A 17,208-nucleotide genomic window follows, 5' to 3' on the forward strand; every position below is an offset into this window, starting at 1 on the left:
GAGTTGGTGATGAAACTGATAGGGGTGAGGGGATGGGGAAGGGAAGCTGCCGGAGCAGTTGGAGATAGTTACGGAAGCTTCTCCCCAGAACTCTAGAAGCCTTGGCTCTTCTCTCCCGGAGCACTACGAGGCTGCGATCTCCCTTCTGGGACTGGCCAGGGGTGGGCCGGGACAGGCACCTAGCTAGGTCTCTCGCCTCCTCCTTCCTCCTCTCCTCTCCAGCGTCTGCTTTGACCATCCTTTCCCTGGTCTGACCGCTCCCCCTAAACTCGGCTCACTCTTCTCTTCCCTTCCCCGCCCCTCTTCCCCTAACTCCAGGCGTCCGACATGCTCAAGCCCAGAGACCCCGGAGGTTCGTCCTTCCTGAAAGTGGACCCAGCCTACTTGCAGCACTGGCAGCAACTCTTCCCGCAGAGTGCTCCGCTCAAGGGCGGCGGCAGCGGCGTCTTGGGCCAGCCGCAGCCTTTGCCCCTGCCGCCGCCCGTGCCTGAGCGCGCTGAGCCCGTGGCCGACAGCTTCCGCCCGCGCCCTGCCTCCCTGTCCTCTTCGGCCTCCTCCGCCTCCTCCACTCCCGCTTCTTCGACCACCTCTACCGCAGCCTCGGCTTCTTCTTCGTGCGCCGCCGCTTCCGCGGCTACGGCCGCCTCCTTGGCCGGCCTGGCCGCCCTGCCCGTGGCCCAGCTCCCTGTCTTCGCGCCGCTCTCCAGTTCCGAGGTGCTGCCCTCGGGAGCTCTGCAGGGCAAGGACTTGTGCGTCGGCTCGTGCTCGGGCTCCGGCTCCAAGTGTAGCAGCGGGGCCGCCGCCTGCGACAGGGGAGTCCCTCGATTTCGCTGCACAGCCGAGGAGCTGGACTATTACCTGTATGGACAGCAGCGCATGGAGATCATACCCCTCAACCAACACACCAGCGACCCCAATAACCGTATGTAGCGCCCTCTCTAACCCCTCCCCTTCTCCCGCTTCCGTAGGGCTTAGTTTGGTCTCTGGAGGGTGCGCTGGGTACAAAACGGGCAGGGAGGAGAGAATGGGAAATGACTGGTTTCCCCAATTCCCTGGTTCCCTGGTCATATTATTGTAAAAGTTTTCTGGCATGGGACGGGGGTAGTGGTGGTGGACCGGGAACTCTCCCTTCTTCCCGTGGCTTCCTTACCCTTCACTTATGACCCAAAGCGACTATCGCTTCTAGGGTGGAGTAGGGAATATTTGATACAGGCAAAAACTCAGTTTCCAGGAATTTGCGGGGACAAAGAGATAGGAGCTGGGAGACAGGGCTGGAATGGGGTGGGAGAACAACAGGAGGGAGAAAGACTTGTCACTTGCACCCGAGGAGGAGGGTTCAGAATCTTCGAACCCCACGCTGCCTAGAGGAGTTGAGGGCGGTGAGTGTGTTCAGGAGAGTGGTGGTTAACGACCCCTCTGCTATCATGGGAAAGGTGGAAATTCGGACCTTTCTCGCAAAGTACTTGGTGTTAGTGGTGCGGGAGCTTCTCGTTTCGGGGCCTTGAGATAGAAGGGGGAAGGAAATCAACCGCTTTTTAAAAGACAGATTTCTGAGAACTGGGATGGTTTTTTTCCCCCTCAGATTAAACTGTGGCAAACGCAATGAGCAGGGGATTACTTTGAACTTCATCATTAAGAAAAAAACACACCCTACTTCTCACATGAGACAGGCAACCCCAAAGTTTTCATTTTCTCGAATAGGGCTCGGGGCTGCCCCCTTCCTGCACTCACCTCGGTAGTCTTGCAGACCTTGTTAGTGTCAATAATACCCGAAAGTTTATTATTATTATTGTCTGGTGCAATGTATGACATTATAATTTAATATAAAAAGCATTTCCTTATCTCTCAGGTACATATGTCATATATCATATTAACTGTCAGAACCAATTTAACTATGATCTCTGGATAGACAATTAAATTTAGAAAAGCATTTTGAGATTTAGAGTAAAGTTTCAAGTGATGACCAAAAATGGATATTGACTTACATCAGTTTCTTTTTGTTGGTCTCAGAAGTTACACGTTACACCTTCTGTTACACCTTCTTACAAGTGTTAAATATACTGCCAGTGACCTCTGGTTATAATATTAAGAATAAGTTAAGAGGTTCTCAAATAGAAAGCAACGAGATCTTTAAAATCAGCATTTCTTTAATTACTATTTAATTTCCCTCTCTACTGTATAAGAAAAGTTTGGATACCTTGTTCCTAGCCCTTTTTCTGTTATATTTTGTAAGTTATATCTCAAAGCACCTTCTTTCCTGAAACTTCTTCATTTGTTGTAAAACAACTATTCATTTAATAGATGCTAGAAGTGTCAACAAACCCATAATCTCCATTGTAAAATGAGAATTAGACTAATGTTAGGATGCATAAATTTGATTATATTGATCTGGGGAAAGTAAATTATGACTATAGTTAGGAGAAAAGTGAGGAAATTATATGATGAATATTTAAAAAGCCAAACCCAACAAATAGGTATAATATTTCCTTCCTTTCTTGACTTTCTTCTTAGATATATTTTAAAGGAGAAAACAAAACGAACAAGACAAGCAAGCAAACAAACAAAAAAACCCTCTCCAGTTTTGTTCTGTATTTGAAGGTTCTTGAATTTAAGGGTGCAGAAAATCTGGTCTCATAAATAACATCCTCTTCAATGAATTCAAAATACACTTAGGGGCACCAGCCAAACTCCTTAAGGAAAATATATCCTTTTCAAAGCAATTCTAAAAATCTTTCAGATAAAACATTAAAAGATTAAACAGTGGTTCAGAAAAGGCATTTCTAATGAGCAAGTGAAATGGAATAATAATAGGGCTCTGCTAAGTGAAGGCTGTAGTTTGTCTTCTCAGAAAATTATAGTAGAATCTTTACGAAGAAGTGGAGCTAACTGACCCCTTGGAGTATGTTTGCTACAGTATACTTATACACTCTATTGATGGACAGTTCAGGAACTTAACACATTTTCACCAAGAGGAACCCTAGTCACCAGAAAAGGAAATGCTGTAAGGTCTTAGATTCTCCATTAATCTATTGATATTGAACATATTTATTGCCCAGATATTTTTTTCTTGAAGCCAAAGAAAACTAATCATTAAAAAAATGTATTTGTATATTGCGCTAATCTGACTTCTTGCTTTGGTTGTACTAAAAGTATGGAAAGGATTTAATAAATCTTAAAGCGAGCCCCTGTTAAGTGCAAAGGGGAGGGTGGAGGCAAGAACCAAAAGAAAAATGGAAAAAAAAGTACCATTTTATTAGAACAAATAGCACATTAGATAGCTCGCTAATAAAAGGACAATTAAGAAGGGAAATGGGAAGCTGACTTGAGAGTAATTGTACGACTTGGGAGGCACGATTTCCAAGTTCGGGTTCAGAATCTTCCTTGAGCTGGGCGAGGTGGTTATTTTAAACAGTGGAATGTGTTTTACGCTGATGAAGTGGGAAGTGATTGCTTTTAAATCAGAAGGTCTAAAGAAACTCAGAAACTCAAAGACTGCCAAATGTTTTTATTTTGTTTTTTATTTCTGTACTTTCGGGGAAGGGGTTACGGGAGTTGGTTTGCCTGCTAATTGAAAAGCCGATTTGCAAGAAGAGGTAACACGTGGAAACTTAGGGGGAGCTTTTAGAACGCCGCCTATGTTTGGGGTGTGAAGGGATTGGGTGTGGGTATAGAGTGAAGGATACAATTATTATATACAGATTTTTCTCCCGTTCTCTTGTGATGCCAGGTCTCTAGTTTGACCAATATGAAGGCGTCCGTTCATTGTTTCATTTCTATCACTGATTTTTAAAAAATGCAATAATTTTTGCCCCTTAAGACCAAGTACATAGGTAGAGAAAAAGAACTTTTCTGAATTGTATTAACAAGTGGTAATGGTTTTCCGTAAGACAGGTAGTCAATTAACACCTTAGTTTTGAGGTTTGGTACCAGAATCTGCCCTTACCTTGGGTGACAAATGAGAAGTTTGTTATGTTCACACAAAACATTTGAAAGCTGCTTCGATCCAACCAAGAGACCCTATCTATTTTCTATGTTGTCTAGCTCCTTTTTAAAATTGTTGTGTCTTTCTTTACTAGTTGAGTGCATAAATCGACATCAGTTCATCACTTTTCCACTCATTGTTATTTAAATAACACATTTATAATTCATTTAAGCTTATGCATTTTAAAGTTTTTATGTATGTCTCTATTAAATGAGACTGTTGCTGACTTACAATTGTTGTAACTCCTGCAATACTTCCCTTTTGGTTTGGTTTTTAAAATAAATTTGTACTGTAAATAAATAGAACCTGAATTCTACATTATTTCTCTTGTCAGTGACTCAGTGTTTCAGGATTTTTTTTTTTGGCTAATTTTTTGCTGTTGTTGTTTGTCAGTACTATAAAAATAAAACTTGATAGTTCTTTGAAATGAGTTTTCCATTTTAAGAAACTAAACTGAGTAAATTAGCTGATTCACAAATTTTTGGTTTGCCTTGTTTCTCAAAGGAATTCAGGAATTACCATGTAGCTTAATTAATTACAGTTACCTTTGCCATTTTAAAGAGATTTTTTAAAAAACTTGTTTTCACTCCTAGTCTCTGCCCACTACTGTCTTTGAAGAACATGGATTTTCAGCAAAGTTGAATCCCTGAGCATGTGAGAATGTGTGGATCATTTTGTGGGTAGAGATGAGGAATAAGGAAGAGGTGAGGAAATTAAGACCAAGCACTTATTTGCCAAATTGAGAGCCCCAGTTGACAGAGGAGTAAGGAAATCCCAAAAGGTGTGAATATTTTCTTATCCCCTTGTAGCCTATTCCTTTACCTTTAGAAAAAAAGGCTTCCACTATGGACAAACTGATACCTCTTAACCATGATGCAACAAGCGGCTACACAATAAATTTGTTAGGTAAAACTAATGTTACCCAGTCAAGTAGTTTGTATATACTCAGCATGCCAGTCAGTTAATGGTGAAGGAGTGCATTTAGCTTCAGAGAGATGAGCTCCAAGTATCAGACATCTGTATTTGGAGCAGTTGATTTTTACTGTTGTTCTATTTTTCTTTTTTATTTTCTTTCTTCTTGTGTGAGTGTCTAAAAGATCTGGTTACATATATGATTTAGCTATTTTATATCATCACTTATCCAGCGCCCTTAAACAGAACATATAGTCATATATTAGGCTGAGGTTAGAAAAGGTGGTGACTGTTTATTTAAGGTGATAAAATGGTCCATCAGCAGTAATCTCCATCGATATGTGCCACAAGGAGATGAAGGATGAGGGGACAAGCCACAATTAATTGCCCTATAGTTTTGTAGGAGAGAGTAGAGCCAGCACAGACCCAGCTTCGATCTCCTCTCTCAGCTCCTATTCATCATCTCTACATTGTATATGGGGGTCTCTTAGGGGCAGGGGGCAGTAAGGTTTATCTACACACAATATTCTCTCAACCCAGGCTACTTTCACTCAAATTTAATTTATTAGTAGTCATTCAAAGACAAATAAAACCAACATTTCCTCTCTCCCAAATCTCTTGCCACTCTCCCATTATGTACATATACATAAATATACATATTAACATACATATGTGCATGATCAGTGGTGAGTTTGCTCTCCTGAAGCCAATCTGAGGGAAGGACAATTCCCTTTCATCTCCTGGTGTATGGTCATGTTTTATTGTTTTTCAAAGCCTTTCCAAAAGATCCTTTGAGAAGTAATGACTGTTTGAACCACACTCATGTATGCATTTTTTCCCCTCAGAGAAACAGCTCTCCTCATTATTTCCCAGGATAACTTCCTCTGTTGTCTGATTTCTGATTTGAGCTTCATAGAAGTGAACCTGTGTTTATTCAAAGCAGGATGTCAGGCATGGAGGAAGGGAGAGTAGGAGAAAGATAGCTAGGAAAAATGAAAGTTGTGATGTGTGATTGGGATGCAAACTTGGACAAGGAGCATAGCATCCAAAGTCCAAAAGAAAATAGCTAATAGCAAGATACCATTCACTACCTCCGAGCCCCAACACCCCAGGAAAGTGGAGAAGTTGAAGTGATGAAGAGGAAGGGAAAGCTTTGATGGCAGTGAGTGGGGGGTGGGGAGAGAGAGACCGAGGAAGACTACTATAATGTATAGTGCTCCCAAGGGACAAATTACTTCTCTCCAATGACCTTTTCTCCTCCCTCCTCCACTCAAGTGCACAATGGACACCCTCCAAGTACACACACAAACACGCAGTGATGACATGTGGAATTCTCATAAACACAATGTACACACATACACCCTATTTCCCATTATCCACCCAGTATAGACACTGAAGTCTCTCAGTCTCTCTTATTCCATCTCGTTCTTTCCTCCTGTTTCTCTTTGTTTCTCACTGGTGCAGAGCAGTGGCTGCCACTCGGCTTTGTGCCTGCAGCTTTTGCTGGGCCAACAATGCTGGGTATCTGTGAAGGAACATCTAAGGTCTAGGAGAGGATTTGAGAGACTGGATGGCTCCTGGATCCTGCTGGGTCTGGCTTGCAGAGACTGTGAAACACTGGGGCTACTGGGCCACTGATAGAGTACGTAAAACAGCTACATAAAGATCTATAGCTTAGAGCCGACAAAGCTTAGGTCCTCGCTCAGGCTGGTGCTTTTTGTCCTGTTCTCTTGGGACCTGTCATTCATTCATTTCCATTAATGCTTATTAATTAACCTTGCTTTAACATCTAAGAGGGACAATAAGTTAAGGAAATTGAAGGTTGTGGTGGAGACAAAGAAGCTTACAAAGAGAGAAAGTTCACCTCTTGTAAAGAGAATCTCCCCTTAACCACATGGCAAGATTTTCAGTCAGCTTGGTAATGAACACAGTTTAAAAAAAAAACAATGTTTCTGACGTGATAGGAAATACAAGTTCAAACAAACAAGAAAGCAAAAACACTGTTACTTTTCTAAAGTATCTTTGTGAATACCTGGGTTTGATGAGTGTTTGTAGAGGTGATCATTATAACTCTCATATCAATGATCTCAGTACTATGGCTGTGAGAGACATTCTGCTCTAGATCAGTAAACAAAAGGACATATTTTAGACAAAAATAGGGCCATGAGCTCCATGGCTAGGAATGCCTACCAAAGGAAACATCTTTGGGTTAAAGTGCCTTTCAAGGTACTGTATTGAGAGAATATATAAAAATGTCTCATCTTTCAAAGTCAAGGAAATTTTATCGATAATGTTTTTATGTCTACAACCTCCCTAATTTTAGAGATACCTTTCTATCTCTGTCATCATTTCCATGAATGAGAATACATTTATTTTGGCATATCAAGCTTTCTTAAAAGTATGCAAGGCTAACCTATTTCCCCCTAAGCTTTCCTATGAGTTATGGATGACATGCATGAAAACACTTGGATATAAAATTTGTTATTTTATCTCTATTTGTTCAAAATAGGTAATTAGCGATTTCATATTAAGAATCAGGTATCATCAAGTTCCTTTAATACTTTGAAGTAAAAGGTAAAATTGAAACACCTTCAACAACTGAAGGGGTTTTGTAAAATCAGAAAATAAGATATATCTTCATGCATTTTAATAATAGTTGACCAAAATTTCTCCCCCTCAAAATCCTACTATAGGGGCAGCTAGGTGGTGCAGTGGATAAAGCACTGGCCCTGGATTTAGGAGGACCTGAATTCAAATCCAGCCTCAGATTCTTGACACTTACTAGCTGTGTGACCCTGGGCAAGTCACTTAATCCTCATTGCCCTGCAAAAACAAACAAAAATCCTACTTTACAGCATAGAGATAAAGGGACAGGGAAGCAACCTGTGGTTTCACTGCAATAGGGAATTCTTATATGAGGGGTGTCCTTTTATCAATGAAGATAGACAACTTCTTCATAATTTATAGTTTTGGTGACTTACATGGAGCACTGAAATGTTAAGTGACTTGTATAGAGTCACACAGCCACTATGTTTCACAGTCAGGTCTTGCACTCAGGTCTTTCTTGAACCACTCTGTTCCACCTTTCACTATCACAAATGCCAGTAATACATCTTTATATGTTGTAGATATAGTAAATGAAAACTGGTTGTCTTACTGACTGATTCTGACACTTTCCAATTCTCAGGAGCTTCAGTCTCTCCATGTGCAAAATCCTATTATTGTTTCCATCACATGTCATACCTTACGGTGATGCCCAGAAGCGTGATATAGTGGAGATATAACATTAACCTACATTTATCTAGCACTTTAAGATTTACAAAACACCTTATACAGATCAACCATGTGAAAGAGATAATATGAGCATTTTTCTCCCAGTTATATAGTTGAAGAAAATGAAGCTTCAAGAAGTTCAGTGACTCTCAAGGTCAGGTAGATAGTGAGTGTCAAAGCTGGGTTTCTAATGCTTTTTCCATAAACCACACTATCTTTCTTTGCAGAGTGCTTCTTGGAGATATGGCATGTATGTGTTGCCATGCATTATAAGTATTTATATTTTATATTTATATTTAAGGTGCACCTTTAAGTTTCTTGGTGGCTGAGGTACTTAGCTCTTCAAATTATTTTATGTATCAGTATGGTACAATGTGAAAGGTACTGTCTCTAGAGTCAAAGGATATGTGTTTGAACACCATTCCCTCACTTCTAGCTTACTATCCCTGTGACTGTGAGCAAGTCACTTAATTTCTCTGGGCCTCAGTTTCCTTACCTGAAAAATGAGGGCACTGGACTGTATAACCCTTAAGGTCTTTCTCAGGTTTAGATCTATAATCCTACAATCCTGAGATAATGTGATATTAGCTGTGTTGGAAGCAAAAAAAATTGTCTCCTGGACCAAATGTGCCTACTGCCAGTGGTTCAGACTGTCTGGGGAGGGAATACAAAATATTCTTGCCTTCAACATAGCCTTATTGAGTGAACCAGAAAGGGAAAGTCATCTAAGCAACTCCCTTGTGTGATTTATTTTTATTTTCATGGGCAAGTTGCCTCTGCTTATTGTCATTTGTTTTTAAGCTATTTTTTGCTAAGGTGCTGAAAGACCTTCAGATGTTGGGTATTAAAAAAAATTATGAATGTTATCTATTTATTTTCCCATTCATATTTTTATTTTAATCTTTCCAAACATAAGATTGTGGGAATGAGGCAAAAGGATCCCCATGACCCAATCAGAGTGCAGTCTTTTCAACAGCCCCCAAAATAGTTATTCAGATGAAATATTTTCATTCTATTTTGTCTTGGTTTTGGACACGAAAATCTCCTAAACTTTTTAACCCCATTTATTAGATCTCTTATTTACCTACCTTATTGACCCAGGGCTCATTTCTTCCTTCTGAATGTAGTCACTCATATTTTTTAGTTTTTTCCACCAAACACCTGAGGTAAAATATGAGATATGGTTGTATCAATGAAATAGGAGAAGGAATTCTATTTTCTACTTGCTTTTGGTAAAACCTGGTCCTCAAACTGAGCCATCTAACTTAGTTTATACAGAGAATGACTGACTGAGGGGAAGGCATTTCTTCTAGGAAATCCCTGAGACACATCAAAAACTTCATAATGTAAACTTATTTCCATTTAAAGAAGAGAAGAAATGCTAAGGAAACAGCAATTTCTATGTAGAATTAAAGAATTATCCTTTCAAACTTTTGGGAATGAAGGTTTGAGGAAAGGGAGCCCATTGTACTTTTTAGCTGAGTCAGGGCCTTCTAAATTTGTTTAAACCATTTAAGATGATGAATCCATTTATTAAGCACCTACTATGTGCCAAGAACTGTGGTAGGCCCTGTATATACAAATACATAATTAAAACAAAAACAATCCCTATTTACCACTCCTCTCATGATAGGAAGAATAAGAACAGAAGTTCTTTGACAAATAAATTAAAATGCGAATTCAAGTGCAAGAACATTGAAAACAGTATTAACACCACCCAGGGTTTATTGTGTCAAAAGTTACTTGGGAATTGGGGGGAAACTGTATTACTGTGAATTTCAATAATTGTTGCACAATCTCAGTCTTAATGAGGAGCATTTAGGGCATTTCACCAGAACCTGTGTGCTGTTGCTTCCCAAAGAAAAGGGACCCAGAGTGAAGCTGTGGAACTGCCCTGTGTTCTTGTAAGTTTGTTCAGTCTCCATAGTAGCTTCAAACACCTAATACAGATGGAAGAACTCAGGAGCTGCCCGAATACTAGTTGAGTCCTTCAAAAAAGGCTTAATAATAATAAGAACTGGTATACAACACGCTGCTCAAAGGTTTACAAAGTGCTAGAATGACTCATGTGACCTTTAACACAACTCTGGGAAGTAGTACAAAGTTTTATTATCCTCATTTTACAAATTAGGAAACTGAGTCTCAGAGTAAAAGTGGAACTGTCTCAAGCTCATACATTGAACTCTGATGGTAAAGGATGTTGAAATAAAGTTTCTCTGAACTTATTTTGTATTGGGTGGGTGCAAGTTCACCTCTCATGGAGAAGGCTGTGAAAAATCAGAGAAATTCTACTAGGGGCTTGGAAAGTGGGCAAATTAAGACATAGGATGTTGATGCAGGGGTCTGGGTCTCTAGAAAAGATCTTGAATTGAGTTTGTCACTTCCCAGGTTAGCAGCTGCTTCAGTTTCATGTAGACCATTCTGTCGATGGTATCAGTCTGGGTTGGAAGCCCTGTCTTTCTCCTGCCTCACTGAAAGGTGGGACTAGGGGATGGATGGAGATGGGAGGACTTGACTAGCCTTATTCCAGGAAAGCCAGAGAAAGGGTGAGGAATGCTTGGAGCTGGTTGGCCCCAGGGGTTGGGTTCTCTAGTGCCTGGCCGGGAAGCAGAGGGGGCTAGCAGACCACACGTCTCCGCGAAGCCCATTAATAACCACAGGGCTCTCGCTGGAGACAAGGCGGCCCCAGCCGCCTCTGCCTACTTGCTCCCAACTGGGTTGGTCTAGAGGTTGCTTGCAAAATCTCCAGGGCTCCCGTAGAGAGGGGCGGGTGACGGAATAAAACGGAAGGCCCCAGATAGAGTGAGGTTTTTGGTGCACTCTGCTTTATTTCTAGCCTGAAATTATCTCCCCACTCCCTCCTCTCTTTCTACGCTATCCTTTTGGAAGAAAGACAATTCGTGTAACGCCAGTGGACTACCCTTTCCACTCCTCCAGGAGGTCTGTATGTGGCCGGAGTGGCGACAGCAACTGCAATTGATTTCTTTTTCCAGGTGGAAAAAAAAGTATTCCACCTTCGTATAATACCTTGGGATATTTAATTTCTCTTTCTAGTTTCGGAAGTTGAGGGAAGCAAAGAAAAAGTAAGTCCAATAGTTAAAAAAAGAACACAACACACAACGTTTTCTTTAAGCCTAAGGTTTTAACAAGTCAGATATTTCTTCTTCCTTAAAAATGCCCCGTCTAAATGTTTCACAAGAAGCCGAGGACTCACTAATAAGTATAAGACTACTCCGACAATAATCCCAAAATTGACAGCAGTGACTTTTTCCCCTCCATCAACGACGGGGATACCAATTTAGAGGGCCAGAAAGAAGTAACCAAAAGCAGACTAGCCGTTTTTTAGTTCTTGGGGTTATATTTCTGAATGCCAAGTTGTTTGGACAGAACGGTTTCCCCAGACCGAGGACCTTTTATTAGGCTGCAGAAATGATAAGTGGGCGGTCAAATGGGCTCCTCAGGGCCCTTGCTCCCCCTCCCCATCCCGACCCCCACCCCCACCTTGAGGGGATATTTGGGATTGTAAGAAGAATCAGCTTCAAAGCTTGAAAAGAAAAAAACTTAAAAGATTCAGTCCGGACAGTGATCAATTTTATTATGTCATCAGTTAGTGAGATTTCTGTTCGTAACTCCAGGGGAAAGATTCCTGAGTTTTAAAAAAAAGTGCAATTAAGCAACGTCGGCAGAAAGCATCTGTTGCCATCTCCACTGTGGAAAAAGGCAGCAGGAAAAGGAAAAGAAGCAGGGTTGGGGGTGGGGTGAGGGAGAGGAAAAGGAGTGAGAAAGATAAGAGAAGAGAGAAGAGGGAGAGAATAAAGGCGAGAAGAGGGAGATGGGTAAAGAAAGGAAGAGGGAGAGAGAAAAGGAGATTAGAGAGAGAAAGGGAGAAGACAGAAAAGAAGAGGGAGAGGGAAAAACCAGCTTCAATATCACAGCTAGGTGGATGCCTCAGTCGAGGCCTAGGGAATGCAAAAGGCTCTTAAACGCAGCCAGTATTTCCTTGTGGACACTTGGTTTTTAGGTCACCGAGGGTCCATTTATTTATACCGAATTTAATCCAGAAGCTGATCAGATCTAGGGCCACCTCAAGGACTTCACGGTCTCTAGGAAAAGGGATCCAAGTCTTCCCTCGGGGAAGAAAAAGTAGGGGTTGTACCATTACAAGTGCAATGTGCCCCAGGGTAGGACTGATCTCTTGGCGGGGGTGGGATGGGGCTGGGAGGGGTGGATAGGGATGAACAAGCACACACAGCTTCCTTGTTAAACTTTTCTCTTTCTCCACGTGTCTCTCCTCTCCCATTCCCCACGGCCCTTCTTTTCACTCCGCAGGTTGCGACATGTGCGCTGACAACCGTAATGGCGAATGCCCTATGCACGGCCCCCTGCACTCCCTTCGCCGGCTGGTGGGTACCAGTAGCACGGCCGCCGCCGCGCCACCGCCAGAGATGCCCGAGTGGCTTCGAGACTTGCCTCGGGAAGTGTGTCTGTGCACCAGCACCGTTCCAGGCCTGGCGTATGGTATCTGCGCTGCACAGAGGATCCAGCAGGGTACCTGGATCGGACCGTTTCAGGGAGTGCTTCTCCCCCCAGAGAAGGTGCAGGCAGGGGCTGTCAGAAACACCCAGCATCTCTGGGAGGTAAGCTTAAGGCTCCTCTCCAACTTGGCTTATTTGTTTCTTGTCTAAAAGTTGTCTATAGTTAATTGAATGGAATTGATCTCAGTGGGGTCACTCCTACTGGGACACAATATGCATGGAAAGGATGGAGAATAGGTTTCTGAGTAGGCCATCGAAGACTTGCAGTTCCAGGCCTTCTGCTCTTCCCTCAAGAGACAGAGATTGTAGAGCTGGAAGGGGCCTTAGCAATCATCCATTCTCTCATTTGACAAATGAGGAAACTAAAGGGAGGTGACTTGCCCAAAACTTGGCTCTTGACAAAAGAGCCAAGACTAGATCCCAAGTCTTCTGACTCCTAGTTTCCACTGTAGAACAGAAAATAACTTAGTAAAACAATAGGTCTAAGGCAGGGGTTCCCAATGTTTTTCTTTAGAGAATCCCTTGACTTCCAGTGAACATTATCATACTTTTTATTCATAATGAAAAGAAATTAATATTCGCATTTTCTCATGCATATGCACATAATAAATAAAATGAAGGTTTTTTCATAAAGAAAACTATTTGGTACATAACTTTTAAAAGTCACTAAAATATTAATTGTTTATCAGAACACAGTAAAAGAAATAGGCTATTCTGTTTCTTGTCAAATAATAGTTTTATTATTGGAATAATTTTAAAAAGAGATACCTATATATCATATTTGGCATCCAGTTTGCTTCTTGCTTTGAATTTGATTGACAACAGGACTGGGAATCCTGATTCATGGAGATAAATTGTCATAAATAGAATTAAAGCCTTATGAGCACATTTAAATAGAATAGGATATGTTTCCTCCAGTGCAGACTCCAAATTCTGTAACTTCATTGATTGGAAATCATTGCTACTGATTTTTTTCTAGTGCAACATGAAAAGTGCTTCATATTCAAGCCTTTTTCATTTGGATTTGGTCAGTATAAATGATTTCTTCAACTACCCCTAATTTTTCAGATGGAACATAACTACCATTCTTTCCCTCTCCCTCCTTACTTTTTTCTTTTTTTTTCTTTCTTTTTTTTTTCCCCCGCGGGGCAATGGGGGTTAAGTGACTTGCCCAGGGTCACACAGCTAATAAGTATCAAGTGTCTGAAGCCGTATTTGAACACAGGTACTCCTGAATCCAGGGCCGGTGCTTTATCCATTGTACCACCTAGCTGCCCCTCCTCCTTACTTTTTAAAAACAAGTATATTGGGATAATGTTATAGGATAATATAGTTATTTATCAAATTTTCCCTGCATGACCTTGAGAAGATTCTCATACCTTAGGTTGGGAACCCCTGGAATAGAATGTAATGGTAAATGAATTCCTGAAAATTGACATTAGATACACCTTTCTAATAAACAAATATTTATTTTATATCTACTATATCCAATAGTCACTTACATTTATATAGCCCTTTAATATTTACAAAAGCTTTCCTTCAGATAAATAGTTTTGCAATTGTTAGTCCCCTTTTAATAGATGAAGAGAAAGATGTTCTCAGACATTAAATGACTTGCCAAAACTTGACAGGTAGTCAAGAGAGAGGTAGTCTGATACAGTGCTAGAACTGGAGTGAGAAGACTCAGTTCAAATCCTAGTTATACCACTGATTTTGAATGCAATCATATCTGAGCCTGTTTCCTCATCTGTAAAATGAGGCAGTTATTTAGACAAGATGAACTAGAAGGTGCCATCTAGGTAATCAAAATTTGTGATCCTATGAATCATCAGAACCAGTATTCAAATTTACATCTCCTTACCTGTGCTTTTACTATGATACAACCAGACCCTGGAAGAGAGCAAATGGTGAATAAGACCCAGTCCCTGCCCTTTAAGAGTTTCCAGTCTTACATCACTAACTTTATTATTGTTTACCATGCTGTTCGAGGTACCGTGAAATTCAAAAAAAGGAATATATACTGTGCAATTTGAGATGTTGGACACACCTTTATAGGAGCAGAGGGATGGTGGGGTAATAGAAGTTACTCGAACTTTGCTGGCCAAATTGGCAGGTACCTGAAGGCTGAACCTCCTTGGTGTAATATGGAGCAGATTGCTGCAGCTGCTTACACATTTAACTTGGCAGGGCAACCTGTCAAGATGACAGGTTACAGTACATGCTATTTTATCTTAACCAAGTAGATTGTGGCCTAAATAGTCCATCTTATCCACAAAAACTTGCACCTGTGTGTTAAAAATGTTCTACCCAGAGTTAACAGGAGTAGCACGTTTGAGCTAGCTGTCTCTACAGAGCCCGGTCCATGAGAAAAGGCTTGTGAAAAGACCTTGCTATAAAAAGTGGGGGAGGCTCAGTTTGGGCCTGGATCATCAACAGCTGGGTCACACGTGCTGTAGCATCATGGGGGAAAATCCTTTGTTAGATTTCAACTTTAAACCATTGTTGGAGACAATTTTTACATTTTTAACATTTCACTATAGGTTTTAGAATTTAATAAAGAAAAATAAAATAAAAATAATGTTTAGGCTACCAAACAGAGTATCCTAAAAGTCTTAGTGCTATTTTAAGATTCAATAGCTGAAAACTGCACCAAGAGTTTTGCAACACTTTGTATTATTATCACAAATAATATTAAAAATATTCTTTTTGAAGAAATTCCTTGGGGAAAGAGGGAGAGGAGGAAGATAAATTACACTAGGTGAGGAAACTATTGGGAAGTAAAAAAACAAAACCTGACATTACAGTGAAAATCATCCAATTATCTGGATTGGAAAATTTACTTTTTGGTTCTTCTCCAATCTAATTGCTTGTGACCTCAAGAGTTCCTTAAAAGTGATAAAAGTACTCTTCAGTATTTTTAATGCTACTGCGGCAGGTTTGCCAAGTTTTCTAAGGTCTTGAAAACGTTTACAGTGGTAACTTAATTATACAGGTTTACCTCTTTCTGAAAATGGCAAACCTGAATACTGTTATTTATGCCTTAAATTTAGGGCTTCTATTTCCAGTAAGATAGTGGGCAAAATTGTGAGTTAGAGGACAAAACTGTGAACATAAGAAAATGCCATATAGGAAAGCCATTTACTGTTTTTATACAAGGCTAGAAGGGCTGAGTAAAGACATCACACATTTAGAAATCTAATCAATAGCAGAGTATAGTTAGCACATATAAGTGTTTAATAAATATTTGCTGAATTTTTAAAAAAGAACTTAATTTTGTATATAGTAGAAATTGTTTTAACATAGATATTGAGGAATATTTCACTTTCATCTTTAGTTTTACTAGGTACTAGGCACTGGATTTGGAGTAGTTCTACATATGAAAAGTTGTGATCTAATTGTAGGCCCGTAGTCCTGAATTCTTGGATATTTTCTTCTTCAATAGAAAAATTGGTATAGTTTTTTGGTAAAGTAAGAATATGAATGTTTCAGATATTGTCATGAAGTTGTGGATAAGTGTGAAATTTTAATTATGGTGGCTCTATAGTTGTATAAAAATATCTCTGGGAAGCAATGATTACCTATAAAAAGGTCTAGACCACAAAGATGTATATTGTGAATAGGTAATAGGATTCTGATAGATATTTATAACACTCATAGTAATGACTGGCTTAAAAAAAGTTACTTCCAATGAATAGTAGTTGTCAAATTTTTCTTAATAATTTAAAATATGGCATATATATATATATATATCATCCTAAGGCATTTTCTATAAATCTCTGGATATCAAAATCAAGTTATATTTAACACCAGAAAAATCTAGATTTTGGTTTTAGTCTTCAAATTCTAGTTTTTTTTTTCTTTCAGGCCTGGGTTCTCTTATAAAATATACTTTAAACTATTTTTTAAAAGAAATCAGTATGCATCTGTAGGCAAATAAATACTGACACTAAGTGGTTTATGACTCATGGTATAATAACCCGTTTTTGAACATATTCTTTTAAAATATCTTTCATTCCAGCAGATCAACATTAATACACACATATTTATAAAATATTAACTTTATATATGTATGTATCTTCTCATGATTGTCTCATTTAAGTCATAAGGATAATTAATTCCTTTCTGCATATTTTTCAAAGTCGATTGCAGATGAGAAAATGTCTTTAAATTAGTAGCTCAATATTTAAGTCCTGATGGATCTTCTGGGGGTAACTTATCTTTATTTCAGTACTGCAAATGGATTTCTAATATTTTTCCTACAGTGATACCAAGTAGTTGATGGATTTTTGTTTCAATTTACAGTTCATTGTTTTCAACATGGTTGTGTTTTATTATGTAGAATGAAGGCTTATTGCAGAAACATTGAAATTCATATCGGACACTTTTGTTTTAAATTCTTTTGTTTTCCTCGTTGTAGTAAATATATGAAATATTTTCCTTGACATAAACAAATATTGGAAACCTGTTTGGTTAGTTTGCTAGAGAACTCCCATCATGCACTTTTCT

At 39.8% G+C, this 17,208-nt stretch overlaps 1 protein-coding gene across 1 annotated transcript in view; it reads left to right on the top strand.

The window, feature by feature from the left end:
* Positions 1-327: 327 nt before the first annotated feature.
* The window catches only part of PRDM6 (PR/SET domain 6), a 162,424-nt gene continuing 145,543 nt past the window's right edge, over positions 328-17,208 (top strand). The window contains 2 exon segments of the mRNA XM_043979048.1: positions 328-922; positions 12,497-12,804. Coding sequence (XP_043834983.1) covers positions 328-922; positions 12,497-12,804 — 903 coding nt within the window.

The sequence above is a fragment of the Dromiciops gliroides genome, chromosome 1, assembly GCF_019393635.1.
Source record: "Dromiciops gliroides isolate mDroGli1 chromosome 1, mDroGli1.pri, whole genome shotgun sequence".
Taxonomy (NCBI): domain Eukaryota; kingdom Metazoa; phylum Chordata; class Mammalia; order Microbiotheria; family Microbiotheriidae; genus Dromiciops; species Dromiciops gliroides.